The 11,951-nt window shown below is 41.2% G+C and overlaps 1 protein-coding gene across 1 annotated transcript in view; it reads left to right on the top strand.

Annotated features, from left to right (window-relative positions):
- Window positions 1-6,556: 6,556 nt before the first annotated feature.
- Sycp1 (synaptonemal complex protein 1) overlaps window positions 6,557-11,951 on the top strand; it is an 86,703-nt gene continuing 81,308 nt past the window's right edge. The window contains exons 1-5 of the mRNA XM_057793884.1: window positions 6,557-6,664; window positions 8,605-8,689; window positions 8,861-8,904; window positions 9,222-9,278; window positions 10,575-10,739. Of these exons, the coding sequence (XP_057649867.1) occupies window positions 6,557-6,664; window positions 8,605-8,689; window positions 8,861-8,904; window positions 9,222-9,278; window positions 10,575-10,739 (459 nt within the window). The remainder of the gene's footprint in view (window positions 6,665-8,604; window positions 8,690-8,860; window positions 8,905-9,221; window positions 9,279-10,574; window positions 10,740-11,951) is intronic.

Genomic DNA, 11,951 nt, shown 5'->3' with positions numbered 1-11,951 from the left:
TGCGTTTAAGGCCATCCTGGGTTGGATAGTAAGACCTCATCTCCGAAGATGAGAGAGAAGAACTGATGGCCATCGTTTCTTCATAAGTCCTTTACCTAAGGAAACTAATTGTTTTCATTTAGCTGAAAATATCCAATGTATAAATGTGAACAGAGGTTAGTTGTGTAAGGCAGTGTGTCTGCCTCACTGATTAAGGACACGCTGATGGAATAAGAAGCTGATACTTAAACCTCTTCTTGTGATGGCATTTCATGGATGATTAAAGAGGAAAAGATCTTTTCAAATTGTGTCTTTGTATTTTTGAAGAAGTATATGCTAATTATACAAAATAGTGAGTTCTGTTGTGAAGATTTCATATATACATGAATATGTATATATACACATATATGTATATAAGATACTTCAGTTGTATTTACCACCACTGTGTACTCACCACACAGTGCTGATGCCCTTCTTGTCCCCCCCATTGTCCCCTTCTACTTCCGTGTCTTAAAACAATAGATTCACACATGCGAGAAAACATCTGGCTCTAGTCTGAGTCTGCTTTATTTCCCTGAATATGAAGATGTCCATCTGTTTTTCTGCAAATGACATAGTTTCATTCCTCTTAAGGACGGACTTGTGCATGTATATCTGTGTATATCACATTTTATTTTTCCACCCATCTGCTGATGGCACCTAGTTTGATTCCATATCTTGGCTACTGTGACTAGTGCTGTAATAAACATAACTATGTAGGTGTTACAATTTTATGTGGCTCTTGATTTAGGTGTTTTCCCAGAAATGGATAGATTATACAGTAGGTCTACTTTTAGATTTGAAGGAAATGATATAGTGATTTTCACAGTGACTACTTCTCAACAGTGTATAAAGACTCCTTTTCCTTCAAAATTCTTACCGACAGTTGTTTTTCCCTTTCTTTTTTTTAATAAAAAAAAAGTGTGTGTGTGTGTGTACCAAACACATTTGTGAACATCAGAGGACAGCTCTGTGGGGTGTGTTCTCTCTTTCCACTTTGACATGTGTTCCATGGATTGTCAGCCTTAGATACAAGAGCCTTTATCTGCAGACCCATCTCACCCCACCCCTGCCGGACACTGTGTGGCTTGGTGTGGAGGCTGAAAAATGCAGGCCCATTTCCACCTTGTCTGCTGTTTGGAGACTGACAAGCATAGTTGCACATCCCAACTCAGGAGGTGATTGCCTGATTCTTTTGAAATTAAGATAGCTTATTCTAGTAAGTCCTTGCCATTCTGACAGGTGGTCAGGATATGCAAATGTTCTTCTGCTCCTTCTTTTGTAACTATGAGGTCACCTGGAGAGGGGCAGTCTTCAGAATACCTGACCTAGAGCACCTTTGCAACCTAGAAAGCAGAATGCTAAAGATTTGATGTCTCAAGAGTGATAAAGTGATTGACTGTGTGAGTTATCCTTTGTATCATGTTAATAAAGTCTTTTGTTACCCCCCCCCCATTTATGTTGGGTATAAAAGTTGTAGAAAAATAAACATGGGTGAATTTCAGGATTTCAGTCACTGGAATGCCCTCCCGATACTTTCTATGGTTTCTGTTCTGTTATTTTTTATGTGTCTTCATATTCTTTACTTATATTTCTTCAATTTCCATGCCCCTATCCTGGCAAGAGGTGATTTTGTCGAGATGGGTCCTCCATAGCTTGGTTCTGGAATCCTGACTGGGGTGATGAGTGAATGAAGAAATGACATAAAGGCAGAAGAACTGTGATTGCTTGTTGTCTTAGTTACTTTCCTATTTTTGTGAAGAGACACTGTGACCAAGGCAATTTATGAAAGAAAGCATTTAATTGGGGGCTTGCTTAAAGTTTCAAAGAATGAGTCCATGATGATCATGGCCAGCACCACGGCACCAGGCAGGTAGGCATGGCACTAGGGCAGTAGCTGAGAGGTTGCATCTAATCTGCAAGTTGGAGCCAGGGGACATAAGAGGGGGGCTGACTGGGCTTGGTATAGGCTTTGGAAATCTCAAAGCCCATCCTCAGGGACACACAGCTAATCTTCAAACAGTCCCCTAAGTAGGAATCAAGGAGTCAACTATAGGAGAGAGTTGGGTCCATGCTCATTCAAACCACCACAAGCGGGCCTCTGATGGAGAGCAGCAGCTAGACAACAACCCAGAAGCTCAGCATCTTTATTGTTCATCACATACACAGTCAGGTTAGCTAGTCTTGTTGAAGGTCTTTGTAGCCAGGCAGTCTAAAGTTGTAGTCATTCTGGAGGAGGAATAGTTCTGCAGGTGATAGCTTTTGCACACATGGTCAGTATTTATGTATGGACCAGAGGAGGGCTTTGCTATTATCATGAGTCTTAGGCATTGGTCCTTGGCAAGGCTGTACTCCTGTCAATAATCCACATTCCACTCAGTACTTCCTCTGATTTATACTTCTAAATTTATTCCAAAGAAAATAACAGCTAAAGATAAAGAAATACATTTTAATACTCTGCAATGTAAAACTCCGAGATGGACCTGTACTACCTTTATTTGGTACTACGCCTGTAATGCCTCTGCCACTACAGGTCAATCAGTACACGAGCTGGGAACTGGGCTGAGAGACTTAAAAACATAGAAACACAGAGACAGAGACGTGAGTCATTCTTGATACAAGGGTGCCAAGTTTATTGTGCTCAGGAGAAGCTTATATAGGGCTCTGGCCACGCCCCAGCTCTCAGAATCTTTTAGCAGCAGCCTGCCACCCTGCTCAGAGCAGAGGAAAACAAGCTGTTTTGCTCAAAGCAGCTGCAAGCATAGGAAAACAAGCTGCTCACAGGGAATTCGGGGTCCGGGGGGTCCACAGCCCCCAATAGCTCCCAACATAATGTCACATATACAAATACCCTGAGAATACACAGTACAGCTTGACTTCAATAGCTAAACTTTCAAACAAAGGTCTGAGAAAATGTTAATGAGTTCTTTGATGAAACTACCAGGCTTGGTGAATTTGCCAAAATTAATGTAAAACTGGGCAAAGATGAAACACTTTAGAAAGCAGTGTTTTTAAATAGCTTCATTTCTCTTTCCTTTTCGAACAGACACAGATTAAGTAGTCTCTATGTGGATGCATATGATATCCTCTTCAACTGTTTTTTAAATTCAAGACTGCGGATTTAAACAGCAGGCTTACTTTATAGCATACACATAGTAGCGTAGGACATAAAAAGAAGCACTTAAACCCTATGAACACTATTTATAGAGTGCATTGCTATTACAAAGCCACTATTTGGGAATGAGGAAGGGGAGAAGGAAAGAAGGGGAAGAGGAGAGAAACAGAGCAAAAAAAAGCAACTAAAAATAGCCATTAAGGTACCTCAGGGACCTTTAGATTGTGGATACAATGTGATCCCACAGGCGACACTTCCTCAAGCTTCTGCTTCCGGGCTTTCTCAACATGATGACTGTGAGCCCAGGTTGCTATTGTTATTTGATCACAAGAACAAGAGATGAAAATTGGTTCTGAGAAGTGAGATATATAAACACAACAAATCTGACCTTGTGGTTAGTACGTTTTTGCAAGGAATTTATGGGAGAAATTTGGAGAAGCGTGGAGTTATTATAGAGTTTAAGTGTGAAGGCCACAATTCCAACAGTGTTGACAGTGCCGTCCTGGCTCATGAGGTTCCAGAAGGAAGCAAAGACTCTATCAGAAATTGCATTAGAGACCACTTCTGTTAAATTCTGGCAAAGAACCTGGCCACATTATTCCCATATCCTGAGAAATTGAGGTTTAAATGGAAAATAAAGGATTTGGTAGAAGTTATTTCAAGATAGCATGTATTGGACCATGGCATAATTTTTATCCTACTGCTTTTAGCAATGTTTGCAACAATTGAGTGGAAGGATATGAAAAATGTGCAGTTTTGTGGGGAAAGGTGTAACGGATTAATTAAAAATGCTGTAGGATCCCTGAGTTGCTGCAGCAGGCAGCAGGACATGAGACCACGCCACAGGTCCCCCAGTGGGGGCAGGCAGCGGGCCCAGAGCAGCCAGTCCCAGGCAGGGGTCTCCGAAGGCAGCTGGTCCCGGGTGGGCAAGAGACAGACAGATAGGCATGCCATTCTGAGTGAGGTTGGATATTTATTGAGTGGGTTATAAAGGGGGAAAGGAGAAGAGAAGAGCAGAGAGGCAGAGAGAGAGAGAGAGAAAGAGAGAGAGAGAGAGAGAGAGAGAAGAGAAGAGAAGAGAAGAGAAGAGAAGAGAAGAGAAGAGAAGAGAAGAGAAGAGAAGTGGGGGAAGCAGAGAAGTGGGGCAAGGCAGAAACTGCCTCTTTGAGGGAGACAGAAAAGGGAAGAGACTCAGGCTGCAAGCAGTGGATGGGGGAGGGAGTGGGCGTGGCTTGTCTCTTAAAGAGACAGAAAGGATCTTTATCAAGCTTAGATGGGAGCGTATAATTGTTAAAAATATTACTGCCATTTAGGAAAAGCCTTTGGCTTCTCATTGGGACAGTAGGAGAGGTGCTTTGGGAACAATGACTCATTTATTGCAGGCTCTAGCTTGCAAAAAAAAAAAAAAAAAAAAAACCAACCCAGATTCATTTGGAAAGGAGAGCATGAGCTAGGAATGAATCTGAAGGGATTCTCTGCAGGGGTCCCTGCCTGAAAACATCTCCTAAAACAGTGTTCCCCCAGATTTGGCCTTGAAGATACCTGGAGGCTGTTGGAGTTGTGGTCCAAGGGGCCAGCCTCTGTCTCCAATGGCAACAGAAGGTGGAGAGTGGTTCTGACTTCGTGGGCAGACTAGATGCAAGAGTGAGTGAGGGGTCATGAACGTTGGCACTGATCATGCAGGCTAGGCAATGTGTGGTGGGGTCTGATTACTGGCAAAGAGGGCCCCAAAAGGCCATTGTATGAAGTCTGAAGGAGAAGCCTATCTTATAATGGAGACTCCAGCATGTGGGAGATGCCTGAACTGGGAGGCATCTGCTGAGGAAAACTGCGGGCATGAAATGGAGCCAGCCCAAGAGAAAGGCTACCTTTCTCCCTCCTTCGGGAGAGCTGGGTCTCAGCTGTAATAATGCTACATCGAGCTATCCAAGGCTGCCCCTTTGATTTCCCTCCCTTATACTTAAGTTAAAACATACTGCTTTGATCTCCTAAATGTGTTTTCCAGGTGATTCTTCATCTCCACGACCCCTGTGAGCATTCGTCCATGCATCTTTTCCAAGCAATCAAAACTCTCACTCCATAAACTTGAAGCATTCTTCATACCATGAATTTTCTTCCCAACCCTATCTTGCCAGCCTTGCTGCTCAAAATTTCCTCATGGGCCTCCTCTGTAAAGTCTAAAATATGCACCCCCGTCCTGTCCCCGGCTTTGAGCCTTCATGTCTTCTTTTTTTTTCCCCTTTCTTTCTTTCTTTCTTTCTTTCTTTCTTTCTTTCTTTCTTTCTTTCTTTCTTTCTTTCTTTCTCTCTCTCTCTCTCTCTCTCTCTCTCTCTCTCTCTCTCTCTCTCTCTTCTTTCTTTCTTTCTTTTTTAACGCACAAGCCTAGCAGACAGCTCCATTGCTTTGTCCAGTTTGTGCTTAGTTAGTGGTACCGACCTTGTAGCCAAGGCAGAAGCAGTGAGAAGCACACACCATCTATTCCCCAAGCCATCTTTAGCACCACTTCCGGTGTCCTCCTCTTTACGGGACTGGAGAGTACTTACTGCTCTAGCAGAGGACCCATATTGGTTTCCAGCACCCACATGGTAGCTAACAACCATGTGTAACTCCAGTTCCAAGGGATCCTATGCCCTCTCATGGCCATCCGGGACACTGCATGCATGTGCTGCACATGCGTACATACATCCACGCGCATAAACCATTCTTACCCACAAACCAGAAAGTAACACATCCTTTAAAAAAAGAAAAGATATGACAGGGCAATGTGATTGTTGGCACGCTTAGGGTGTGAGCGCCTCAGCTCGTTTGTTTTAGCACCCTGAGAGCTTTCCCAGTGTTCTCTGAAAACACTAGCCGTTCACAGAATGCAGAATGGTGGAGAATTAGAACCCGACCCCTGGAAAGGGAAATCTCGCGAGATGTGGGCACGAGATCCTGGCCAGCTGCAGAGCCCGACCAACCGTTATATTTAACGGTCCAGTCCCGTGCTGCCCTGCGCCCCGTGCCCTGCGCCCCATGCTGGCATTCTCCGGCTTCTAGGAGGTTCTGAAGCCGAGGCTCGCGGCTCCATTCGATGTTTTCATAGAGAAGCCGTCGCTCGAGGCGCGGAGCCTGCGAAGGGTAGGGTGTGGAGGGCTGCCTGGGCTGGGGGCCGCACGCGCCGCTCCGTCACGCGGGTCACGGCCCGCGCGGGGGCTTCGAGGCCCAGGGCGGCCGGGTGGGCCTCGGGGTGTCCCGGCTGGGCCTGAGGCCGTGTGATGGCCTGGGTGGGTACATGGGGGGCCCGGTGGGCTTCTACTGTCGGGCACGTGCGCCGTGGGGTGGGGCGACACGGAGGCGGAGGGGGGGGGCGCCCACCGAGGGACCTCACTCACCATGCCTCGTGACCTCTTCCCCGCCCCCCGCCGAGGCCTAGTAGACGCCATGGAGAAGCAGAAGCCTTTCACGTTATTCGTCCCGCCGTTGCTGAGCAGCAGTCAAGTGTCCGCCGTGAAGCCGCAGACGGTGGCTGGAGACTCCCCCTACTTCAAGGTCAGTTAGCCCAGGTGCCTGAGACGGAGGGGGGTGCGGGAGTGGGGGTGCGGGGGTGGGGGGAGGGGCGGTGCGGCCAAGCCCTCGAACCCACGTGGCCGAGAGATCCAGATCCCGCTAGTCGGTTTCGGTCTTCCCCCACCCGCAGGCCGCCTCTGCGCAGACTCACCATAAGAAATGCTAATAAGGGGCTGGAGAGATGGCTCAGTGGTTAAGAGCATTGCCTGCTCTTCCAAAGGTCCTGAGTTCAATTCCCGGCAACCACATGGTGGCTCACAACCATCTGTAACGAGGTCTGCTGCCCTCTTCTGGTCTGCAAACACACACAGACAGAATATTGTATACATAATAAATAAATAAATAAAAAAAAAAAGAAAAAGAAATGCTAATAAGGAAAGCGTGCTTCCCACTTTGTGTGTTATCCTAACAGCGGATGTACCCAAGGACTGGGACTGGCTTTACCTCCCCGGGGTGACGGGCCTGAGTGCACATCAACCAGACTCAGCCAAAGAATCCCTGCTGGGCTGCAGAGACGGTTCAACTGGGCACCAAGAGCAAGCCCAGCTCCCAGCGTGTCCAACTCTAAGGGGACTTGATGTCACCTCTACAGGCATTAAAGCTCACGCGCACACATGCTTACGCACATGCACATTTAAAATCGAAGAGAATTGCTGCCGTACAACTTTGCATAAATAGTATTTGCTTGTTTAAATTATCTTTCTGGCTAAATGGTTTGAAGCTATTTTTTTAATGTTTTATTAACGTATTTAATTGTAGGTAATGATGGTTTCATTATGACACTTTTATGTGTGTATAATTTAAACACTGCTGGTAGATGAAAAGATTTATACTCGGAGTGGCTTTAAGCAGATACAGATGCATATATCTAGTGTATTTGCATATTAGCACTGTTGAGTATCAGAGGGTTATTGAACAATGTATTTAAGAATCTCCCATGAACCTCATTTATACCCCTCCCACTAATCCCCTTCTGCTTTGTTTCTTGTGTGTGTCCGTGTCCCAGTGTTTGTCAGTGTGCTTATAGCAGCATGGCACTTACCCAGTAGCTGTACCACTTGATGAAAAGGACCCTCAGGATTTGAGTCAATTTATAAGGAAAAATTACAAGAAAATTGGGAATTTTACCAAGGAAAATTAAGACTATTTGGACAAATGACTATATGTGGGTAGTAATATTGTGATTGAGCTTCTTGATAGATAGGGTAAGGAGAAATTCATTTATTAATAAAATTCTAATTGAAAAGCACTAAAGATTTCTCAGATGAAACAGCTTTTTATATTATTTAAATTTCTCAAGTGGAATATGAAAGTGAGGATGATGCAGCTAATATCTTAATTTTACATGCTGCAGAAAATATCCACTCTAGCCCAGACACATTATTAAAATTGGATTCAGTGAAGATAAATCTCAATTTGATTGAAGAGAGATTAAAGGAAACTATATACTGTTAAAATTGCAAATGTTAATGCAAAATATCTACAAAGCTTTTATTATGTAATTTATCGCTTAGGTACATCTTACTAGGAGAAATACAGAATTAAAATTTTGCTTTGTTTGCATAGCAAAAACATTAGATATTCGATATTTTTTAAACACTATACATCAAAGGGTTTAAAATTACAGTGGCTTCTCTCTCTCTCTCTCTTTTTTTTTTTTTTTTTTTTTTTGAGACAGGGTTTCTCTGTGTAACAGTACTAGCTGTCCTGGAACTAGCTCTTGTAGACCAGGCTGGCCTCAAACTCACAGAGATCCGCCTGCCTCTGCCTCCTGTGTGTTGGTATTAAAGGTGTGCGCCACCACCACCCGGTTTACAGTGGTTTCTTTAAGTAGGTATGGGTACTATCTATTTGTGTATTACACTGCTAGGTATCAAAGTGGTATTGAACAGAATACTTAAGGAACCTCTTTGTATTTCTAGACTGTCAACAAATGTACAGAAAGTGATTTTGGTGTTTCATTTGCAATGTCCAGTCTCTCAAAAAGTCGGGAAGACATCAATACAGGTAGGTTTGGACAATCAATATATAAAATTTCATAGAAACATTTTGTTAAATACATTGCCAGTTATTGAAAATACAGTGTAAGTATTACATTGGCATCCTTGACATTCAACTAGGTAAAATAATATAAAACATGTTCTTGTATTTAATACCAGTTTTATTTATTTTTTGCAGATCCTGCTTTACAAAAACTTAGCATTTTGCCAATACTTGAACAGGTTAGTGGAAGTGTGTACATACAATCTGTTAGATTATTTGAAGAAGAAAAAAATTGGTATTTGTGGGATTAGTAGTCTTGTGCATTTAATTTTTATTACATGTATTTATGTGTATATGTGCTTTATATGTATTTGTGTGTATGTGTGCATATAATATGTGTGTGGATCAGAAAATAACTTGCAGACCTAGGGCTCAAATCAGATTATCATTGGTCAGTACCATTACTCATGGAGCCAACTTACTGGCCATGTGTCTTGTGTATTTAACTGTCATTAGCTCTAAAAATATAATCTTACAGTAAATATTAATCTTTTAGGTTGCTAATTCTGGCAGTTGCCACTATCAGGAAGGACCAAATGACTCTGATTTTGAGGTCAGATATTTCCTTCTTATTATTGGAATTTCATTTATCATTTGAATATACCCTTTTAAGTATTAATATTTGGTTAATATTTTAAACTATATTCTTTGAAATCTTTCTTTTGGTGGTTCTGGGTACTAAATCAGCCTCATACATTTTAGGCAACTGCTCTGCATCCCCATTCCAGATATTCTTTTTCTTCTTAAAGTATTTGAAGTGCGAAGCTTTTGTATTTTCATGAGTGAAAGGAACCAGTTCTTTTGGGGAAATTTAATTTTAAATAAAAAAGTTAAGACTAGAGGAGTGGAGACGGATGTAATATGTGAAAAAGCCAGCATTTACAAAAATAGTCTTTTAATGAAATTGTTATCTGGATGCTTTGTTGTATTAAGAAATTTATTTGTAGGATATAGCATCGTTTTTATATTAGTTATAAAATCATTCTTATAGCATATCTTCTAAATTTATGGAAATTAAATGGCCTGATAAGTGCTATATGTCTATTGCTAAACTTCATAGTGTCATAGAATAATAAAATTGAATTCAGTTTGTATTTTGATAACAGGTTATCAATAAGCAAATATCAGTTTATTTATTTTTTTTAATGAAGCTTGAGGATAACTTCATGTTAGAGCTGTTATTTGCTTAGCATGTGAGACGCCCTGAGTTAGATCCCCAGCTCCTAAATGAAAAACAAACCCAAATTTCTCTGGCATTTATAATATGATGTGGATAAAAAAGGCAAGAAATCTAAATAAAGCTTTAGGCTCATTGAAAATTTCATATCAAATAACTTTCTATTTTTGTCATATTTTAAACATCACACTCTTTATTTATTTTTATCTTATGTGCACATTTGTCTGTGTGAGGATGTCAGATCCCCTGGAACTAGGATTTTAGACAATTGTGAGCTGCCATGTGGGTGCTGGGAGTTGAACCCAGGTCCTCTAATCCATCTCTCCAGCTCCTCAACACCACACTCTTAATCCTTAAATTTTTTTATTTCTCTAATCAAAATATCTTAAGACAGTTAACATTTATATGTTTCTTTTGGAGTGATATATTTTAGCTTTTATCTAGTCAAATTCTCTAATTGATTAAATTGTTTTTAACTTTAGCATTTTTTAATTTTAATCAGTAATTTTGTGAAGTATCATATGCTGTCTTGATAGTATGAAAGAGCTAATCCTGTTAGAGTATAAAATTGAGTACACAATTTGTCGCCATTAATATATATGAATTTGTGGTAGGTAATTGTAGTTGATTATATTAAAATCTTAATTAATTTTTGTAAATTCACTCAAGTAGAATTCAGAGCCAATGAGCAGACTGTATTCAAAGCTGTATAAAGAGGCTGAAAAGATCAAAAAGTGGAAAGTGAGCATAGAATCTGAACTGAAGCAGAAAGAAAATAAATTGCAAGAAAACAGAAAGATAATTGAAGCCCAGCGAAAAGCCATTCAGGAACTACAGGTATAATAAAGTTTTGAATTATAAATATTGTAAATAAGTATTGAATCAAAATAAAAGAAAAAGATAAAAATATGGCACAAGTAAATATTAGCACAATATTGTTGGAAATAGAATATTAATTCAAAGCAAACTGGGTTATTTGTTTATGTGGCAGATATTCTGAGAACAAGACTTTGAAATTTCATTAATAAAAGTTGTGGTTCAGCTTTAGGAATGAATATGGGATAAATTCCACAAAATATAATGAAGATGATTAAGGGAATAATTATTTTAGACAATAGCCAGTTTAATAGCATTAATACAAAGAGTTCAAAATTTTAAGTCCTATTATTGATGTTAATTCGATGTGATATATCAGAATGTATTTACACACAAAACTTTGAAACTGTTTAGTTTTGATATGCCATAGAATGAGAAAAAAAGGTCAAGGTAGAAGTAGATAATACACTTCAAAGTTATTAGAGATAATATTGTGCTAAATATTATTGAATGCTTTTACTGGTCATTCAGCACATTTAAGCTGATGAGAGTGAAAGGTTCCTTCCTCCCCTTTTTACACTTATTAGGGTGTGAATGTGTGTCTGTGTGTAGGTCAGAGGACAACTTGTGGGAGTTAGTCTTCCTCCTGTATCATGTAGGTTCTGAGGATTGAACTTAGATTGCCAGGTATGGTAGCATGTGTCCTAATTGGTTAAACCAACATCTTGTATTCCCCCTTTTTCTCTTTTTCTTCTTTTTCTTTTCTTTTTTTTTTTTATTTACCTTTTATTTTATATGCATTGACGTCAGACCCCCTGGACCTGGAGTTACAGACAGTTGTGAGCTACCATGTGGGTGCTGGGAATTGAACCCAGGTCCTCTAGAAGAGCAGTCAGAACACTTATTTATTTATTTATTAAAAATTTCCACCTCCTCCCCTTCTCCCATTTTCCTCCCCCTCTCCCCTCTTCCTCTCCCTTCCTCTCCAGTCCTAAGAGCAGTCAGGGTTCCTTGCCCTGTGGGAAGTCCAAGGTCCTCCCCTCTCCATCCAGGTCTAGGAAGGTGAGCATCCAAACAGACTGGCCTCCCACAAGGCCAGTCCATGCAGTAGAATCAAAACTCAGTGCCATTGTCAGCCACATTCAGAGAGTCAGGTTTGATCACATGCTCCATCAGTCCCCAGTCCAGCTGGCCTTGGTGAGCTCCCATTAGATCAGTCCCACCGTCTCAGTG

This window comes from Chionomys nivalis, chromosome 18 (assembly GCF_950005125.1).
Source record: "Chionomys nivalis chromosome 18, mChiNiv1.1, whole genome shotgun sequence".
NCBI classification, from domain to species: Eukaryota; Metazoa; Chordata; class Mammalia; order Rodentia; family Cricetidae; genus Chionomys; species Chionomys nivalis.
The sequence above is the reverse complement of the archived record's forward strand: the minus strand, read 5'-3'. Positions and strand labels throughout refer to the sequence as shown.